Source organism: Brachyistius frenatus, unplaced genomic scaffold (genome assembly GCF_029030835.1).
Source record: "Brachyistius frenatus isolate BFR_SWC_R1_liver_20210118 unplaced genomic scaffold, ASM2903083v1 Contig_3, whole genome shotgun sequence".
NCBI classification, from domain to species: Eukaryota; Metazoa; Chordata; class Actinopteri; family Embiotocidae; genus Brachyistius; species Brachyistius frenatus.
In genome coordinates, this window is record NW_027210602.1 from 9,803,509 (window position 1) to 9,825,429 (window position 21,921).

General features: G+C 38.0%; 1 protein-coding gene across 5 annotated transcripts; it reads right to left on the reverse strand.

Moving 5' to 3' along the window:
* Positions 1 to 1,785: 1,785 nt before the first annotated feature.
* Positions 1,786 to 21,616, reverse strand: pip5k1ba (phosphatidylinositol-4-phosphate 5-kinase, type I, beta a). Of its 5 annotated transcripts, none has more exons than XM_069706064.1 (16): positions 21,459 to 21,616; positions 21,206 to 21,302; positions 17,487 to 17,521; positions 17,297 to 17,368; positions 15,215 to 15,345; positions 13,574 to 13,691; positions 13,299 to 13,451; positions 12,150 to 12,446; positions 9,221 to 9,402; positions 8,519 to 8,599; positions 7,947 to 7,995; positions 7,758 to 7,842; positions 6,027 to 6,164; positions 5,856 to 5,946; positions 5,591 to 5,687; positions 1,786 to 3,235 (listed from the first exon to the last, which is right to left on the reverse strand). In XM_069706064.1, the coding sequence occupies exons 4-16, from the start codon at positions 17,366 to 17,368 to the stop codon at positions 3,233 to 3,235; spliced, it is 1,497 nt and encodes a 498-aa protein (XP_069562165.1). In that variant the 5' UTR covers positions 17,487 to 17,521; positions 21,206 to 21,302; positions 21,459 to 21,616; the 3' UTR covers positions 1,786 to 3,232. The 5 variants fall into 5 exon arrangements, with proteins under 5 accessions (XP_069562165.1, XP_069562147.1, XP_069562139.1 ...); XM_069706046.1 differs by lacking the exon at positions 1,786 to 3,235 and adding an exon at positions 3,560 to 5,138 and having other exon boundaries at positions 21,206 to 21,293; XM_069706038.1 differs by lacking the exon at positions 1,786 to 3,235 and adding an exon at positions 3,560 to 5,138.
* Positions 21,617 to 21,921: the final 305 nt, after the last annotated feature.

Here is a 21,921-nt window from a genome sequence, read left to right on the forward strand (position 1 = left end):
GCTGCGCTCGCAGCGGCACAATGCCCGAATATGGAGGTGAGCGCAGCGACCCGCGGTGAAAACACGACGACGTTCAGCAGCTACTCACCAGGTGAAACTGCGTCTCTGTCCTGCTCTTTAGAGGCTGCTGCGGACTAATCCCAAATCCACAAGTGAAGAAGAGGAAGAGTGACAAAATGAGGATTCGAGGACGAGGCAAATGTTTTGGCGAAATCCGAATAATGTGATTTCCTGGTTCTCGCAGGTATGTGGGCGTGGCTTGGTTTCTGCAGGTGTGTTGCGTGTGTGCATGGCTGCGGCTCCACTGTGGTTTCGACTCTCTTTGGGTGCGGTAGACGGTGTTTGTCCCCTGAGTCACCCGTTCTGTGACCTAAAATGGACATAATGACTCCGTTTACTATCAACGAATAGAAATGACGAGCCTACCAAAAAAAGGTCAATAAGGCAGAGTGTTGCTTTTCGGATATTCAGCACGTAGTTTTACGAGGATTTATGTATGACATCCCAAAACTGCCAAAATCCAAATGAATACAGGACCTACATACACAGATAAATGAGATGATATGTGCCACAAAAAAAAGAAAAGATAAATATGGGTATTACTTAATCGATAAAATGTGACATAAATTTATATTTTAATTTGATTTGCTTTTGTAATTATTTATATTTGTATTAATTCGCTCACTCATTTACTTTGCCACTTAATTGTCCAGTGTATTTGTCAATTTATAAATTGAATTAATAAAATGTTATCAAACTGAATTCAATAAAATTATATGTAGAAATTTATAAATTTGATTTAATGTAACTTTTTTTTATTCACGTAGGCTAAGTATGCATGTATTATTTCCCTTCCCCCTTATATAGCCTTGTCTTTTCACATGTATTTCTGTTTCTACATTATTATGCAAATGACGGGTCTGTCATTCAAAGTATGTCATGGGTTCAACATTTTGGTTTTGGTGTGTAAAACATCTCCTGTTAAATGATGAGTGATGTTGATGATGGATCATTAGTGATAAACTACAGCTTAATGTATGTCAATTTTTCAAATGTGTATTTTACATCCTTTTTTATTATTATTATAAGTGTGAATAATTCATGTGTGAAATGGGGTTTCACATCTCATTAACATACTCAAACTGTTCTAAATTTAACTCGGGAGCCACTTATCAGCCACTATCTCAATCTGTAAACTACCCTTCATTATCCTGCTGAGAGGATGGAGTGGTTGTCATGGCGACTCTTGATGTAAATTGTCTTTATAAATACCAATGCATTCACTCTCTGATTGTGGCAGCACTCTTCACCAATGGTGCTTCCTGTGCACATTGTTACAACACACATTGGTATAAAAAGCAACTGGTGCGACTGGTCTAACCGGTTCATGTTAGGACCCTCTGATGTGTCGGATGCTAGTATTTTAGTAAACAGGAAAGCTTAAAAGAAGCTGTTAATGCTCTGGAGTGAGTCATTGTGAGAATGAAACTGGACTCAGAGAGGTAAACAAACACCTGCTGTTATTTCTGCTGCAAGGTCTCTCTCCATATTGTAGCTACACCACTTGGTTAGCTGATCATATGATAACTTAGGTTATTATAGGCTATACAAGTCATGAATCTTAATTTAATTCGCCCACTACTTCTGAAGAGTGCCTCTTTTCTCACAAAAATCTAAAAAAAATGTTTTATTTTTTTATAATGAAACTAAACTTATAATTCATTGTTACATTTATTTCAAACTTTGTGTTTACGCATTGCAAAAAGAGTACATGACCAAAACAAGGACATTAAATATTAATTTATTTCATTAATACAAGTTCAAAGTATTGCTATAATACAATTGTAGACCTCTTAATCACATAAAAGCACAGATTTCTATACTTTGTAAGCCAAAAATAAGACGGCAGATAAAACATACGCTGTGGTCATTGTCAGGATACCGGACAGTTTATAACAATCATTAATTTTTTATCAAATTCCACAAAAAGATCAAATCCGGGTCTAATGTACATTCAAGAAATGACACACTCCATCCAGTTGTATAGCAGCGTATTTTTTTCACCATTTTTTATGCCTCATTCTAAATGTGAAATAAAACACAATCACAACCACATAAACCAGTGTAGCCAATATTGTCCTCTTTTTCTTAACATCATTTTCATTATCATTTTATAACGATAATTATTATTGTATTAATGAGACACTGATTTTGTACAAGCTAAAGTGTGTTGTTACAAAAATATTAAGAGGACTAACTGGTGTGTCGTAATAACAAGGAAAATATATCACTATCACATGAACATTTTAAAATGTTCTGGATGTTTGAGCCTTGCTGGCTGCTCTGTGAAGCTTTCAATTAAATGCTCATTTCAGCACGCTAACATGCTGATGTTTAATAGTTTAACCATGTTGATCTTGAGTGTAGCATGTGGGATGCGAACATTTGCTAATCAGTGCTAACCACAAAGTATAGATGAGGCCAACGGGAATGTCGTTGTATAGTTTGTCAGAAAACAGATTCATTTTGTAAAATTGTGACCAGCTGGTGGCTCTAAAGATGACATCACAAGATAACAAGATGATGCATCCAGAGTGTTAATTCGATTTTGTTTGTTTGTTTGTTTTGTAAAATTGTAATTTTTTGAAACAAGTTATGTTTGTAAGTACAGTGCAGTAGCCTATATCACAAATATATATGAATGCACAGCAGCCAAATCAGAATTTTGCATATACACTGTTGAAACCAGGATGATTTCTGTACATGGCTTTATATATACATGTTTTGAAAATATCAGAAAAAAACCAACATTTTCCTGTAATTTTTCAGACACATTTTTTTCCTCCGCTGAGATATTTGAACATTTGCGGAAATTCTGAAAATAAAAGCGAATAAAGGACAAACTATACTCAAGTAGCTATTTACTAGCAACAGGAGAAGATGCAGCTTCATAGTGTTTTACTGTATACCAACACAGTGGTTCAGTGAACTTAATACACATGAACACAGACTGTTCCACTATCTGGGGTTTCCAGTGATTTGGGACGTTGAGTTTGACTCAGAAATGAAAGAAGAGGCACAGAGTGATGCTCCCGGTGGCGACTCGGATATGTCACTGTAGTTTATGTCATGTTTACGCTGTTGTGAGGTCCTGATGTCTCGTCGCTGTTGAACTGGGAGGTCAAGGGTCAGAAACACAGGTGACTGGACAGGAGCCATCGCTCATTTCTCCTCACTATAGAAAACAACAACAAAAAAGAAATAATTTTTCCCTTTTGGTGACATTTTATTGTCTCATGATCCATCCATGATTTGAAATTATTATTATTGTCACTCATGTGCCTTTTGGAAATATATCCTGTATACATTAATACAAATGTTTATGGAATAAAAAAAAACAAATAACATAAATGTAATTTCCTTCCCCTGCTTTGGTGAATTGTCTCCCCCTGGTGGCCAACAATGCACATTTTTGGTTCAAATATACATTATATTATAATGTACATATATTACAGAGCTAATATATATATATATATATATATATATATATATAATATATGAATAGGTCGTCCATCAATGTGGATGTCACTGTCTATCTATTTTTTGTCACAGTTGAGTTAATGTTGTGAGCACAGATTGACCTGTAAACTCTTCCCCTGCATTACAACATGAATAAAAATGTAATTAAATAGGTCACGTGTATTTACTTGTTGTTTTTCATACCTTAATGAAATGGGGGAAAAAAACAAAAACATGTGCATGGAAAGAGACACGCCAAATTGAATCAGCTTTAAATTCAATACAAACACAGAAACTGGTCAGCAGCAATATTAAGAATGTAAATTGTAGTAAACTGGCTTAAACACAAAAACACTATGACCCTGTAAATATAGTGACTGAGATGAAGGAGTAAAAAAATACCGTTGCCGACAGCCATGCCTTGCAGCACATCTGTCTGAGCAAGACACTAATTTTACTTAAGGAGACAGATAAATTCAAGGCCTAGATTTTCTTTTCACCTCCGCATAGTTTCTGAATCTCACTGTGCTCTGTCAGAAGCTTTTAGATCAGATTAATTTGGACGTCTGCAGGCTTCCAACAGAGCTCCAGCAGGGCTGCTTAATGTGGGCTGAGGAACGGCTTCATATAAGCCCGAATGAGGATTTTGTGGTTATGCAAGAGAAGTGCTGGAGAAAAGGGAATTCGTGGAGGTTTCTCAGGCTGACACAGACGTCAGGACTGAGGGTGAGGAGGAGGGAACCGAGCTCAGCTGAGTCATAGAGTGTGGACGTCACAGGATGCCAGAGGGGCCTGCAGGGTCCCAGAACCACCACCACCAAAGAAGAACGTTCCAAGAGGACGAGATGAAAAGCATGCGAGTGATAACGAGGAAGAAGTCAGCACGTAATGGATAGTAACGTCTCGTGAAAAAAGGGCCGTGGATGCTCATGATTCACTTCGTCTATATGTTTGGGTCACAGTGTCTTCTGCTGAGTCATTAAGAACTCTTTGTGACTTCAGTCCACAAAAAAAGATCAATACAAATCAATTATATAGCTTATGGATGTCATTTGCTGCTTACAGTTTACGGCTGCTGGGACACAAACGACTGATCAACTCCAGCTGGGTCGCCTGGGTGACACTGTGTGATGCTGAAAATGCAGAGACACCCAGTGACCCCTGAGTTTATCGTGAAAGATGCTCCCAAATACACCAGAACAACAAAGTATGAACACCACAGTTTTTTAAATAAACTGTGGCCCTGTTGTGATTTTATGCAACAAAAAACAACAACCAAAAAACAGAAAAACCCTGTAATATTGCAAGAACACAGTTGTAGTATTACAAATCACTTTTTACAGTCTGTGTTAGTAGACTTAAATTCATAGGCTGTTTCTGTCTACATTAGGACTGTGTTGTCATGGTAACAATAACCAAGTCTATATTCAGTGTATATTTACTTGCTCCCCAGCAAACCCTATCCCATTCAATAACAATTGCAAATGTGGTATGTCTGATAATGTTATTAAAAATATTTACAAACTAACAATAACTGGTCAGCAGGGTTTTGATGGTTGGATTCAGGATACGATCAGTTAGCCTGGTATCCCACCAAAGCCTGTAACAGACCCACCAGCCTGTGAAAGTACAACGTGTTAGTGTGACGGCAAACCTCACCTTGGTGAGAAAAGGATGCTATTTGATGAACTGCTAAGGTACAGTGAGGGTGGGGCTGGTTGGAGGGACAAAACAGCTGACTTTCAGCCAGGAGACCAGGGTTCCTGGTCTGCAATGTGGATTTGTTTGAAGAAATCTTTTCCTAACCAAGTAACGCAAACACAAGCGGTTTTGTTTTCTTAAATGTCACTATGTTTTTTTTTGTGTCCTAAACCAACTGTGTTGTTTTTCACACCTTGTCAAGACAAAACCGTGACATTGACACGCTATCCTCTAGTGGACTGTCAGCTGTATTACATACAGTGCTTGATGCTAGTTTTGAGAGACGCCTAATGTATCATTGGTTTTAGTATTTACACCCTTCAATTGAAAGTGTTTGTCATGTAAACTATATGAAGGAAAATATGTCTACCAAGTAGACGTCCAGCTCAGAGTCCGATAGGCTCCTGCTGAGGGGCGGCAGCGGGTCGTCCAGAGCGATTGTTGAACTGGAGGCTCGTCGGTCTTCACTGCAACATGAAAATACAAACCAATGTAAGTGTAAAGATGTATATGAAAATGCTCTAATATTGATAATAGGCTACATATTTAGGAATTGATTAGACAATTTAAACTTTAGAAGATCAGTGAAAATCGAACGTGTTAAAAGCTTTGATGCGAGAGCCGCACACTGGTACCTGTTTTCAAGGTCCACTTCTGCATTTTGGGTGAACTCAAAAGAAAAAGCAGGTTTTGGAAGAAGGTCGGGTCGTTTGGAGACACTGTAAACTGTTGCAACAATCATCAGTCAGTGAATCAAGCAGAGCCTCGTCTGTAATTTATTTGCTAAAAGATCCTGTTGAGCTCACAGTTTCCATCCAGGTTGTCCATGCTCTGAGCCTTCGTCTCCTCCTTCTTCTCCCTCTGTGGGGACAGAATCTCCTGAGAGACTGACTTTGCTGCATGGAGTGAACTCCTTTTCCTCTTTGAAGATGTTCCTCTTAAAGCTGAAACACACAAAGATATATATATATATATATATATATATATATATATATATATATATATATACATTACTGGCCAAAAGTTTTGAGAATGACAAATATAAATTTTCACAAAGTCTGCTGCCTCTGTTTTTATGATGGAAATTTGCATATACTGTACTCCTGAATGTGATGAAGAGATATCAGATGAATTGCAATTAATTGCAAAGTCCCTCTTTGCCATGAAAATTAACTTAATCCCAATTAAAACATTTCCACTGCATTTCAGCCCTGCCACAAAAGGACCAGCTGACATCATGTCAGTGATTCTCTCGTTAACACAGCTGAGTGTTGACGAGGACAAGGCTGGAGATCACTCTGTCATGCTGATTGAGTTACACGTGCAGTCATTATTGCTTTGCACAAAAAGGGCTTCACAGGCAAGGATAACTGCTGGTAAGATTGCACCTCAATCAACCATTTATCGGATCATCGAGAACTTCAAGGAGAGAGGTTCAATTTTTGTGAAGAAGGCTTCAGGGCGCCCAAGAAAGTCCAGCGAGCGCCAGGACCGTCTCCTACAGTTGATTCAGCTGCGGGATCGGGGCACCACCAGTGCAGAGCTTGCTCAGGAATGGCAGCAGGCAGGTGTGACTGCATCTGCACGCACAGTGAGGCGAAGACTTTTGGAGGATGGCCTGGTGTCAAGAAGGGCAGCAAAGAAGCCACTTTTCTCCAGGAAAAACATCAAGGACAGACTGATATTCTGCAAAAGGTACCGGCATTGGACTGCTGAGGACCAGGGTAAAGTCATTTTCTTTGATGAATTACCTTTCCGATTGTTTGGGGCATCCGGAAAAAAGCTTGTCCGGAGAAGAAAAGGTGAGCGCTGCCATCAGACCTGTGTCATGCCAACAGTAAAGCATCCTGAGACCATTCATGGTTGCTTCTCAGCCAAGGGAGTGGGCTCACTCACAATGTTGCATAAAAACACAGCCATGAATAAAGAATGGTATCAAAACATCCTCCGAGAGCAACTTCTCCCAACCATCCAACAACAGTTTGCTGATGAACAATGCCTTTCCCAGCATGATGGAGCACCTTGCCATACGGCAAAAGTGATAACTAAGTGGCTCGGGGAACAAAACATAGAAATGTTGGGTCCATGGCCAGGAAACTCCCCAGACCTTAATCCCATCGAGAACTTGTGGTCAATCCTCAAGAGGCGGGTGGACAAACAAAAACCTACAAATTCTGACAAACTCCAAGCATTGATTATCCAATGGGCCTCCATCAGTCAGGATGTGGCCCAGAAGTTAATCGACAGCATGACAGGGTGAATTGCAGAGGTCTTGAAAAAGAAGGGCCAACACTGCAAATATTGACTCTTTGCATAAACCTTAATGTAATTGTCAATAAAAGCCTTTGACACTTATGAAATGCTTGTAATTATACTTCAGTATACCACAGTAACATCCGACAAAAAGATCTAAAAACACCGAAGCAGCAAACTTTGTGAAAACCAATACTTGTCATTCTCAAAACTTTTGGCCAAAGCTGTATATATATCTGACTGTCTGTGCAGAGTACAGACTGCAAGATTCATGTTGGACTCACGTTGAATCTTTTTGAAAACAGTGGAGCCCATAAATTTCAGAAATCTGTCTGCGTAAAAACTGGGCCTGTGAACTGACACTGTGTCCTGAAACGCAAAGAAATCTGTCAGATACACACACTTACAAACAATCACAAGTATGTTGGAAATAAAAACCTGCATGTAAAGAGAAATAAAGAGACAATACACACCCCGTCATGTACAAGAGACTTCCAGGAGTGTTCCACCTTCTTGATGAACCTGAAAATAATTAAAAAAAAAAAAAAAAAGTAAAATATCCATGTCAGTAACAACCTCTGTAATTAGATCAATCACGGATAACACAGAGTTTATGGAGCCTGGTGACACACTGCAGACTCCTCTGACATTATTTGTATAAGCCCTGTAGAGAGCCAACTGAATTATTATTCAGTGATATTTCTAAATAAGCCTTTGAAGACAGAATAAGGAAACTAAACTGAGCAACAAACAACGATTGTATCTATGGGCCAGCTCCAAATACCAGAGTGTCTGTCACTGAGGGAGGGAGGGATGAAATGACACCATTAGTTGGCCAAAAGAGACGTGAATCATTTTTTTTAAATTAAAAGCTTTCTGGCATTTTCCCACACTGTTTAGTCATATTCCAGGTTTTGATGCAGAGTTGTTTCAGGTTGATTTTTTTTTTTTTTTATTTTATTTTTTTATGTAATCTGATTGGCTATTTTAAAATTATTTCCAATTTTTATTTAATTTATCATAAAAAAAACCAGAAAAAGTTCACCTGTAAGACTGGAGGATGTCAATGATTCCTAAAAAGATGAGCAGGTTCTCATCTTTATGTTTGGCAGGAATTCCACCCAATCTGAAAAAACATAAATGTGACAGTTTTTAATCGAATCAGACTGATGGATATCATCATTTTGTAGTTTAGATAAACTCTTAGAGATTGTAGAGAAAACTGTAGCAGTAGAGTGTTGTGGAGTTTAGTTTTTTTTTACATATTTGTATAATAAATATGTAAATGAAATATATTTATGATTATATAAATATATAGACTGTTGTCATAGCAGCAGCATCAGAAGACTGCAACCTATTTTTGAGTATCTAAAGTTTGGATCAGATCAAACAGTCAGTCGTGTTTGTACATAAACAGTTTGTGTAAAAAGCTACAAAAAAAAAACAAACATGAAAAAAGACTTTAAAAATACAAAAGAGAAAAGCACAGGACAGAAAAAAAAGAGACACAGACAGACCAAAACAACAACAAAAATGCCTTGAGGTTTTAGCATATTTAAGCCACTCTACACTTTAAAATAAATGTTTTACTATGAAACAGCTTACATTTTCTTCCTTGTTTTATTATTATACCTGTCTTTGTGATAAAATGTTAAAAAACTGTATTTTTCTCGAATGATTTCTCTAATAAATACCTACAAAGTAAAAAAATAGAGACAGTGTTTGTTTATGGAAAATGTTAGCGTACGTTTCGTCATCAGCCACTGGTTCTGGGTCCTTAACACTCCCCTGGATGGACTCAAGGGCAGTAGAGTAAAGGACTTTCTGTCTCCTGCTGTCACATCTGCTTCCTCTGCCCAGCGACTTCCTGTTCAGAACATGAATCCCCAGCAGGAGGCTGTAGTCCATGATCTTAAAGCTCTCCAGGACCTAATCAGAAAGAGACAGAACACAGGCCACCAAATTTATAAAGTCACTAAACTACAAGGGTGATAAACAAAAGCGAGGATAAAGGATTGCACAGAAAAACAACAGCTGCGTCCTAATGTGGAGCTGAGGTTGTAATAAAAGGGCTGACAAACAGGTCCCATTTCAAAGACTCCCCAGAGATGCAGCTTTACTTTTGAAGGACAAATTCAGTATCTTATGCCATATTGTACTAGCTAGTAAAGTACTGCTTTACCAATCAAGCAAAACAGACAACTGCACATAGGACCCAAACCACCAAAGGCCCCAGAACCATCTGAATCACAGCATGTCAACTGGTTTTAGGCAATTAATTGCAAAAGAAGTTGAACAATTCAATTATAAAATTAACTAAAAAGACCTATGCAATATTAGCTCATTTGTGGCTCTCTTTGTCAAATTGCTCAGAGCTCACATACGACATATTCCTAAATAAAGTAACATTACATTTCCATTGACCTTTACTATATTTAGAATTACAACTGACTGTTATATGTTGCACTTAAATGTCAACGCACATGTCATAAAATCAAATCATGGAAAGAGGCTCCATGTATTTACCAATTTGACTATCTATCTTTCTATCTATCCATCTATCCATCTATCTATCTATCTATCTATCTATCTATCTATCTATCTATCTATCTATCTATCTATCTATCTATCTATCTATCTATCTATCTATCTATCTATCTATCTATCTATCTATCTATCTATCTATCTATCTATCTATCTATCTATCTATCTATCTATCTATCTATCTATCTATCTATCTATCTATCTATCTATCTATCTATCTATCTATCTATCTATCTATCTATCTATCTAACATCCAAGTGTTATAGTTGATAAAGAGTATCCATTTGCATGTTTTGTTTTAAGCTGTATCCCAACAGCAAAAGAAAAAGCAAATGTCTTTCTATAGATTTAATGCTTATTGTTTTGGTATTCTGAGATCCCTCCAGTTGTCTCACAACTGCAGAATCAAGAAAATGTTGTAAGCATAATGATTGTTTTTTACTAAGAAATTGCCACAGACAGTATGTTCATGGTTAAATTCAATATGTAGTGAGGAACTGGAACACACAATGTGACACTAGTCGGGTTCAACCTGTCTTTTAGGTCTGAATATGTGTCCTTTGAAGAATCCGCCTTCGAACTGTGAGACAACTTTATTACCTCTGACCTTACAAAATAAAAGTTTTCACCTGGCAAAGAATAGTCTCAAAATTGCCCCTTTGGCTATTTTATGTGACTAATGTAATAAAACTAGACTTTTACAAAATTAAAATACTTATTTTTTAACCACCTATAGCTCAAATTTCTCTAAAAATTAACAAATTGACCTCTTGGAGGTTAAACCTGGATCTGCAAACCAAAAGTACAGTCCAACATAAGCCTTTGACCAAGCACTGATGTCATAAGATAACTTCTGTAAACAAAGAGGTCCTTAATAATGTGCTACCTGATACACTAACTGAGGTCATATATAACAGCCCAATGAGAACGTATTACACCCAGATGCACCAATTTGTTTTCCAGAGTTCAGCTGCTCAGCCTGATCATGAGTCAGGTGCTTCGCTCTGCTGGGTGTTAATCCTCCATCAAGGGGCCACTGTTGTTCTTCTACTGATGAAATACCAGTCAGGCACTAATGTGACAGCTCGAGAGGGAGTGAAGTGTGATGTACTGGCCTGCCAATGTTGCATAATATAAAAGTGGGGGAGTTGTGCACTGATTATTGGCTTAATTCAAATTAGCAGAGAGCAAGAATTAAACCCATTATAAGATGTTTTAGTACTGTGGTACTGGAAAATGGAATATCTTTTGGTTTTGGGCTCTTGGGCCTCGTAGTTGGAATTTTTTATTCTATACAAAATGTAACTGGAAAGTTAATTGATACCTGCGCTTTCCCAATGTGAGATATCCATTCTTTAGTTCCACATTGTAATCCAAAGCAGTTTATCTGGACAGATTTTGCCCTTTAATTTGTTGTGGATAGTTACAGTATCGTTCCCACGGATGAATCCCAACGATTTCTGAGACAATTTCACCTTTTATCAAGAGCTACTATGAGGTTAAAATTTCCCAATAACACTTTGGCCCATGATAACAGATTTCAAAATCCCAATTCTGCTGTTTAAACTTTAATTGATGTATCATCCAGCTGTGGACAGCAGTAATGCATCCTGCTTCAATGACAGTTCAGTGTCCTCTCCTGAAAGTCAAGGGTGCTCAACTGGACATCTCCAGGAATCAACTCCACCAGCCAGCAGTTTAATGAACTAGGGCTTACAACAACAAACCAGTGGTTTAGCTGGATTTTAATGAAATGTTCTGAGTGTATTAATGATCCCCAGAGGATGACTTCTATAATTTTTCCTGGTCATATTCCTATTCCCCACAGGATGAACCCTTTTCAGTCTAATCAACTATCAGCAGCTATTATATTTAGTTTTTCTTTCGAATAGCCTATATTTTCAAATATAATAAAATTAGAAAATTAAAGAAATCATCATGGAAGAGTTTAAACTGTTTAGATATCTGAAAATAATTTGTGAAAAAATAATCAGAAAGATAAAAATGCTACTCTGCTTAATTTCTAAAATACATTGCACTTTTGCAGAAATATTTTGAAGAGAACGTTGTATTTCCATGCCAACAGAAAGGCCCACTGTGCTAATAGATATAAGATCTTTATGTAAACATACCCGACAGTCCCTCTGCAGGGTCTTCATCAAGGCGTTATAGGTGTCCGAGTCGAAGTGCAGGCCCTCGTGCATCTCCTGGAAGTCCAGGTCTTTGAACGTGGGTGAGGGGTTGGCATGCTCTTTGCGTGAGGCGCGGCGCTTGTACGAGGACCCCTTCAGGTCGTACTTATAGTGCATCTTCATGGCTCGGGGCAGCACATTGTTCATTACCACCACGCGAACGGTGACGCCACCGCACTGGATGCAATAAAGGCCGTAGAACTTGGGCAGCAACGTTCTCGGGTTCTGATTCAGATTCTACAATAATAAACACAATGATTTGTTTCTTTAGGACAAAAATAGAGAAACTGATAGAGACCGAGACATATATTCAGTGACGGTCTAAAGTCCATGAAAGACTTCCGACCAAATCTGAAACTGCATTCTAAATAAATAACCCAAATCAAGCCAGGTTCCATCACTGCACAGTGTGACATTTGGAAAAATTTAAAATTCATGCCCACACAGGAAAAAACTAAGAGCTCTTTCACTACAGAGTCTGTCTAAAATGAAGGTGGTGATTAGCGAAGAGACTTGATAACCAAGCAGCTGTATGTAAATACAAGCTTTAGAGTGATCAGGTCATTGCAGGAAATGTAAATTATACAGCCACATCCTGATATTCTAGTGAAACTTTGTGGCAAAAAGTGAAAAAGACATATTTATCAAGAGACTCAATCCTAATTTCAGCAAACTGTAGAGGGAACCTTTAAGAGGAGCTGAAATCATTTGAATACAAATGTATGTAGAGCAGAAATGGCCACACCCTTTAAAAATCCTTTCATTTCACCTGCTGAAAAATGTATTTCACCAAGCATTTGAATTTAATACAAAATAATAATTGGAAACATATCCTACAGGAATTTTGAATGACATTGATAATTGCCGAAAAGAAAATCTCACCTCTGATTATACAACAATTACACAGCACTTGTGTAAGCTATTATGACAAGGGAAATTACTATTCATCATGTTTGCCAAAGGATGTTTTGATGTGGTATATCCATACTGAATACACATACCAATAAATAGTGATACTAAAAGATATATGTCTCTGTCTTTATTGCATGTAAATGTAGTGACAGCTTTTTGTTTGTCTGAGCAGCTCACCATGTAGTAACCAGGAAGTAGCTTCTGCAGGAACTCTGCCTCTTTATGCTGCACAGTCTTGATGATAAACTCATCATCGCTGGTGAGGTAGAACCAAGAACTGCTGGCGCCGGAGTTGGAGAGCTCTATCAGAGGCTCGTTACAGATGGAGTACTGAAATTCAAAATGATGCAACCGTCTCAGCGTCACTAAGTTTTGCAATCGAATCAGTGGAAACTTACGCCACAATGTGCTAAATCAGAATGATAATGTGAAATAGGCTTTGAGAGTCTCACCAGGTAGTCGTCTGGTTTGATGCCAAAGAGCTCTCTGAAGTAGCGAAAAGCCAGTGGAGCATATGTTTTCAGACGGAAATCAGGGAAGTGATGTGCTGGAGTCAGGTTACTGCCCTCACTGGAACACATACAATATGTCCATTAGTTAGTCTATAAGAGTAGCTGTTTGCAACATATCATCAGCCTTTTTACATCAGGCCTTGTGACAACTCACAGTATGAAACACAAATATATCCCATGCCTCACTGGGACATATAAAAATGACTGCGGTTTTCTAAGTAATCAGATTTTACGCTTCAAAAACAAGCTTACCTTGCTATCTTAAAGTTGATACAAATCTGTAATTTTACACGAGTGTATTTTTCAAAGCTATGCTACATGTTTATCTCCACCAGGGAGATTTTTTGCGGTTTGTTTGTTTGTCAGCTGGACTACGGAAAGATTACCGGCCTGATTTTCATGAAACTTGGTGGAAAGGCGTAGCATGGGCCGAGAAAGAACCCATTATGTTTTGGGCTAGAGATGGCAATAAAGTTCAGTAGAGACAAAACATAGGCTATTCTAGAAATACAATGACTCCATGCGAATCAACATTCATGGGTACCAGTAATCCTCTGGGTCACATACATGACTTGATACAATTCAGAGAATGAAGCACCAGTGGTGTGGCCTTTGAAAAACAAATTCAGTCCTGGACTTGTCAACTGGAACCAGACAACTTGTCATGAATACAACTCATGTGCACCATTAATTGACAGGCATACAGAGAGGGCTTAAAGAGACAGAAAAAATGTTATGGATTTTTTTTTGATGGCCCACCAGCCTGTCGATGTGACGTTCCACCGAGATTTGTCCTGGTATGACCCCTTGGTAAGTGCACCTCTTTGGAACACTCGGAGTCAGTGGTTTCATGGTAGAACCAGAACCGATTCAATTGCAACGTTGCTACAAATGCATATACATCCAGACATGTAGAGCGGTTGTGGTTACAGATTTGCATCTCATAGAAGAGTGGAGTTTTGGCTGTGGTTGACTTCTGCGTTATCTCCTGCCCTCCTAGTTCATACTTCCTTTTACAAATTACTTTTCGCTTAAGGTTAACAGTAATTTCAGGTTTCAGTCATGCCCAGTCCATTCCTTTTGACATATATATAATGTACACCAGTTTGTAAAAGTTTTTATGTTTTCCTTTTGGGGACGCTGGAAGACTGCAGACTTAGGACGTTGACTCACTTAGCCTAGTATTTTAATTTCCTGGATATAGACCAAGTACTTGAATAATGGGACAATGTGCACCTTGCAATGAGGACAATCTGGCATTTAAATGGTCAGTTCACAAAAAAAAAAAAAAAAATCACAATTTCTTTTGTGGTCTACAAGTTATTTTTCAAAGACATTACTTTTAAATCAAAAGAAAAGAAGTATTTTTTTCAGTTCCTTGAGTAAACAGAAGGACATCCCTTGACATTAGAGTGAACAATGATTTTGACTCATTTGAAAAAGTCTGCATGGATACAACTTGAGATAAGTCAGAATACATATATTCGTAAGTTAGATGAAATGATCCTTGAGGTTAAATACACTGAGCATGTGCATTGGCCAATTATGCAAAATAAAAGTGGTGCATGGATGAGTTTATACCTTGGCAGGAAGACGCTCTCCACCACCGAGAAGTCCTGCATAAGAACATCTCTGTCTGGTTTGGAGCTGAGGTTTCCCACAGCATAACCGATTCCCAGTTGGATGGCTCCTTTCAGTGCGGCTGCTGTCAGCTTCCAAATCATAGAAAAATGTTTTAAAAAAAGAAACTGAGTAGTTACTCCTAATTATTTTCAACAGCTACTACATTGGTCTGGTCCAAAACCACGGCAACATCTACTGGATGAATTAAGTTACCCTCAGGCTGAATTGTAATTCCTTTGTTGAGCACCCTCAGCTGTACTGTGTTTAGTGCTGATTAGTAACTTTTGTAATCGTGACCATTGCAGATATTATCTGCTCCATCAACATGTTAGCATTGTCACTGCTAGCACGCTAGCATTTAGCTCACTATGCTTACAATAGTACAACCAAGGGCCACACCGATTGTTTGTCTTGTTTAGATACTATGCTAACAGAGAAGCTACATTACACACTTTTGTGTGATATTGGGTTGCATGCTCACAATAACAATGTGAGCTAAGCGGGTATAACATTATTACATCCTGGTATCATGGCAAAGCGTGAAATAGACACACCCGTCAACTCCAGCAGACTTCCACGCCTAGATAGCCATACTTTGGGCTGTCTAGGCGTGAAAGTTACATGTTTTCCTGGAGTGGACAAAAATGAAACCTAAACTGTATGCTTTGAGCCATGTGATTTACAGGAAAAGGTTTTGCAAAAACAAAAGGTTGGGGTTACTAAATAAGCACACGGTTGGGGTTAGGAAACAAAAGATCCTTTTTTGTCACCTCCTAGATTTTAACCTCATTGTCCCGCAAGACAGTCTGTGACTATTGCCACCAGATCACCCATCCTACCTCCTAATAATGTCCAAAAATGTCCTTTTATTTGGTCTCAAAACTTCTGTTGTGGGACCTTAGTCACATGATCACGCGTCACATGACATTTACGTGCATGTGAGTTTCATGCTTACAATACGTGTAACTTTCACACCTACACATCCCAAAGTGTGGCTATCTCACATTTTTCTGTAGTGGACGGGCGTGTTCTTTGCCTTGATACTGAATTGATTATTGTTAACCATGTTCACCATTAGTATAGTGTGTTATGTCAGCACATAAAAAAAAAAAAAGTCAGGTAATCACCAAAGTCTTTAAGCTTCATCCTGCACCATGAATTTACAGAATTTAATTCATCCATCACTTCAGAGATATTTCAATCTGGTCCAAACTGACACAAGTGAGGCTAAAACATTTGTGATAGGTAATTTATCTACTGTGTAAAGCTGCTCTACATCAGAAAAGTAGCTCAGTCTGGAGACATTTTTACTAAAGCATGGAGAACTTAGTCAAGCCTTGACATATATCAAATTAATATCTTAAATAAAACAAAGAGCTTATTCTAACAAGCTAAGCTCCTTTTAATTTTTTCTGTGAGCAAGAAAGTGAAGCTGACCACTAATCGCCTTGTTTCACCACGCTGCTTCCTCCATCACCAAAAAGCTCTGTTACATAATACAGCTAAGAAAAAACACAAGTGTTTCTCTTCATTTTGATATGGAATTTCACGATTTTCATGACCTGTGGATCCTTCATACTTTAAATTACAAGTTATTAAAAGCACTATACAAGGACTTCTTCCACATTCCTGAATAAAATACATTTACAAATAGATTTTTTTTTTTTAAATAGTTCAATGAAATACCCTGTAAAATTAAATAAATTGGAAAAAAAGTAAAAATAAAGCTTTTCATTGCAATATGAAAGGAATAGCTATTGAATAACAGCTTATGGATGATCATTTGTCATGGAACATAGTTAAAAGATTTTATCACTAAGAGTTGTACTTGACAACTGACACATCACCCAAAATATGCTGTTGTCTGAGAGACGACTTTTGATTTTAATGTTTGAACACAACCTTCGACATAATCATTTTCAGTTTTGATATGAGCAATGATTTTGTAAAACTGAGAGTAAAGTTCCTCCCAACAGAGGACGTTTTAGATCGTCCATTGTTCCAAATGATATTTGATGATGAATAATGACATCCGCCTACCTTTTTGTGATCCTTTGACACTTGAGAGGTTTTGGTTCCTCTTCCTACAACGTCGATGGTGGCTGTTGACATCTTTTGGACAGAGAGAACTTGATTATAGAGGGAAGCTTGGCTGTCCTTCCTCCAACTTTGAGGTTGTATTTGTTCCTTTTTTCCCCTCAGTGATGAATGGATAGACGCTTTAATTTACCTTTACAGAATCTGCATTTTCCAGGTACACCACTCCTGCAGATAAGGTAAAGAGAATAGGAGTTACACAGTGTGTTGCATTTGAATGAATGTCAATGCAAAGCACATGCCAGCGAGTAAAAAAACATTTAAATAAAAAAAAACTGCATGAAAACTACCAATTACTCAAGTTGCATTCGCACCTCTGGGCTTACAACAATATATTCAACTCAGAAACCTAAAAAAATCTATTAGACCGTCTGGTTAAAATTTTCTCTCCTCCATGTGTGTCCTGTTACTTACAGTAAAGCCTGGACGTGGAGACCTTTCTGTCTGGGGTACTTCTAAGTTCTGAGAGTCCTTTGGTGTTTGTTCGAGTCTATAATGCCAGAATAACAACCTTTGATCCCAATTAGGAAGGATTGGAAACCAATCCCCCAGTTTTATAACTGTGCTTTCTCACTTACAGCTCCCCTAAAAGGAGATGTTGATTATCAAAACAAAACACAAAACAAGGCTTGTTCATTGAACAAAAAATGGTTGCTCCAATCATACATTTGCAGTTAGGCTGATTATGATAGATGTAGTACCTCACATGCCAATGAGCTGAAACTGGGGTTTCTCAATGTCCCATGATTACATTTTTAGATCCTTCTGGAGCATTAAAGCAGCTCCAGCTTTAAAGTACATTATATCAGACTCAATGGGAGATTTTTGTTTTGTTTTATTTATCCTATATTTAATAAGGAAAGGTCCGGTTGAGAATGAAAATCTCATTTTTAAGGGAGTCAAGGCCAAAACAGGCAGAAGGCAGCATAATATTATGTGCTTTTTAAAATCCATTATTGTACAATTATGTTTTGCGATATATGTATGTACCTGACATTAAATCTATCACATTACTGCGCTGTGTTTAAAACTGTAGTGGAATCGCACATCATGTAACTTTAAATACACTATGACATTATGTGTCTTTACTCACAAAAAACACCATTACAAGCAGCAATTCCCAAAGATGGTATGATTATTTCAGCAAAGTCATCAATCTGGAAACCCAGTCAAACCTGGTTACCGCTCCATATCGATCGGATTAGTTCTCTGGTGCCATAAAACAGACGAGTGCGCTAACACTCAGCCGTAATCGACTCACTGCATTTGTTTGTAGAATGGCCTGACTTTAATAAGTGCTGGAGACATTTTATATGAATATATAGTTGTTTTTTTTTGCTCTGGGTCAATGTGGTAACCATTAGTGTCTGAAACATATCAGCAAACTTGCAAAATCCAGCAGAGATCCTGGCATTAAAGCCCCTGTTTATTTAAAGTAGTGCGTCAGGATGTGGTATTGTGGTCTGACTTGAGGAGAATGAAACTGTTTCATGAGGGGTCATGACGAGAGAGCTTGTTTTTCAAGGACCTGCTGTGCCGTTCTCGAAGTTGTTTGCATGTTTGAATTACAGGCTGAAGACAACAAAGAGACTTGCTCAGTATTGGTCCTTATCAAAGAATGACCTCATGGCTAGAGCAGTGAAAGGAGTTAATTATATGTACATGAAATCATTGGCAGATTATTTCAGTTTTCAGACTGAAAGCACACAATGATGAGACAGCACAGTGTGGGTAAAAACATGAATTCATTTGCATTAATGCTAGTTAAAGAGATTAGATGCAACAATTACATACTGACAACAGTCAATTAATTCAGAACTATGCTGGTTAGTTGCACTAATAATAAAAAGGATTCTTAATTAATAACAAATAAAATTCCAAAATAAATGCATTTGACTGTCGTGTAATTTGTCTGATACAACGTGATGACCTTTTTCCTCTTAATATTCTCACAAATCTTTGTTTACTTCTGTAATATGGAACAAGTCAAATTTAGACTTGATGTTGGCACCAGATGAAAGAGCCGTGTGATCAACAAAGTGATTACAATTCATCCTTAGGGGGACATGGATTTGTGGACCAAATTTAATGCTAATCTAATAAAGCCACAAGTGTCAAGCTTGTGGTGATGCTACGATCTGTCACCAAAGTAAGCAGAATACATCCTCTGGCAACCATGAATGTTTGTGTCGCTCTTGGTGCCAATCCATTTGATGATGAGATACACTTTAAGTGAACGCTTTGAGTGGTGGTGGTGCTTGAGGAAAGGTCAAGGGATCAACACAGCAGTTCAGATTCCTCCTCTGGGAACCACGAATATCTGTACAACATTTATGATAAGTTATCTAAAACTAGTTGAGATGTTTCAATGCGCACCAAAAATGTCAGCCTCATGGTGGCACTACAGAAAAGTTAGAAGATTGTTAAAATCAGTAAGATTTATCCTCTGGCGACCACAAATGTTTGTGCAGAAATGCATTAAACTCCATTCAGTAGTTGTTGAAACATTTCAGTTTGGACCAAACCATAGGACAGACAAATTAGACCCAAGCAGCAAACCTTTGTGATGTCACCTAATGGTTTGTGAAGTGCCATTTTGAAGCCCCTTTGTCTGGCAATTCAGCCAATAGCTTCTTGTTTTTTTTAGGCAAGCAGTGGATCCGACCGAGGACAACATGCCCACCCATCTATTCAGGAAACCTGACTTCACTCCAGGCAATCAAACTAGACACGCCCCCAAATATACCTCTTTTTGAGGTCAGATAACCCACCAGCCTATGAAAGTTGAGAAAATATACAATAACCTCAGTAGAGCCTATAGTATATAATTGTATTGTAATCAAACTAGAAGTAGACTACAAATTAAATACAACTCCGTTTCCAAATGAACTGTGTTCACAGACAATGGTTTTAAAAAGCATTTCTTAGCTCAGACAATGATTTCCACTACAGTCTGTTTTTAATGAGGGCCGGAAGATTAAAGCCATACAATCATGTTTTTTTTCCTTGTTCCTTGCATACAGAGATTTCTCCAGATTCTCTGAATATTTTTATGTTATTATTTACCGGCGATGATGAAGTCCCCAAATTCTTTAAAATCTTGTCGTTGAGGAACATAAATTTTAAATTGTTACACTATTTTCCCACACAGTCTTTCACAGAGTGGTGAACTGCTCCCCTCCTATCTGGGATGCTATTTTTTATACCCAATGATGTTACTGACCTGTTGTCAGTTAACTTAATTATGCGTGAGATGTTCCACTAGGTGTTTTTTTGTTGTTGTATTACACAACTTTTTCTCACCTTTTTTTTTTGCCACTGTCCCAATTTTTTTGAGACATCAAATTCAAAATGAGCATATCTTTTTCATAAAACAATACAAATGTTCCGTTTCAACACTTGATATGTTGTCTTTGGTATATTTTCAATTAAATATGGGTTTATTTGATTTGCAAATCATTGTATTTTGTTTTTATGTACATTTTACACAGTGTCCCATTTTTTTTCAATGGGGTTGTACATATTTCAGCATGAAGCTATAAAGTTAAACAACACTCCTAATTACATCCTCCTAACTCACCAGAGTCAAATCAACAACCTTAACCCTTTAAATAGATACAAAAATGTAACATTGTAACTTTGTTGAATGGATTTAATGACTGAACTACCCTGCATTAGTTGTATCTGGGTGTGCACTGTACACACAGTATAGACCTCTCTAACTTGATGGGTTCAGATGAAGGCAGGTGAATATTTAAACCTGCACACTCTTAACACAACACACACACTGCAGCTCTTTTGCATGCATGTAAATGATAACAACCTCTCTCCAGTTTATTGCGGACATCTTACTTTCTTTCTCTGACAAGGGAAGTGCAGCTGATTTCCTCTTGTGATACCATCATCAGCTCATCTTCCCCCTGAGCGACACACAAACGGCCTGTACAGGCTTTGTGACACTATTATCATTACTCACAACAGGAGATAAAACAATGACACACTTACAGCTGAGGTTATTACATGCAAACACTTCAAATTGCCCCCCCCCCCCCCCTTCTCTCCCTCCTCCCTTCATAACAAGACAGAGAGAAAAACAGATTCTTACCTGAACAAGCATGGCAGTATAAAGCCTGTGGTCAGTGCAGGTCAGTGATCCACCAGTGGTGCTGTGTGATATGAACTCTGAGCAGACTGACTGTCTTGTCTGGCTGACTGTGGTGAAATGAGGAGCAAAGAGCTGCAGCGACTGTAGAGCATCCTCACCACTTCCTCTCTCTCTCTCTTTCTCTTTCTCTCACTCTCTCTCTGCGTGTCTGTCTCTCCGCCTACCTGCTGTCCTATTCCCCAGCACCTCTGTGAGTCACTCTTGAGTTGTAGTTGTTAGTATTGCATGAAGGAGTGTGTGGAAATGTGTTTTACCAACACCAGAGCCTGAAAATAATAGACGGTTGGTTTAAGTCTTTAACTAAACATTTGGTTACAGAATTCATGTTTTCACTGATGATGGGGAAGAATAATACAATTCATTCTTGAAGGTTGGGCAGCACATTTTATAGTTTTAGAGGACA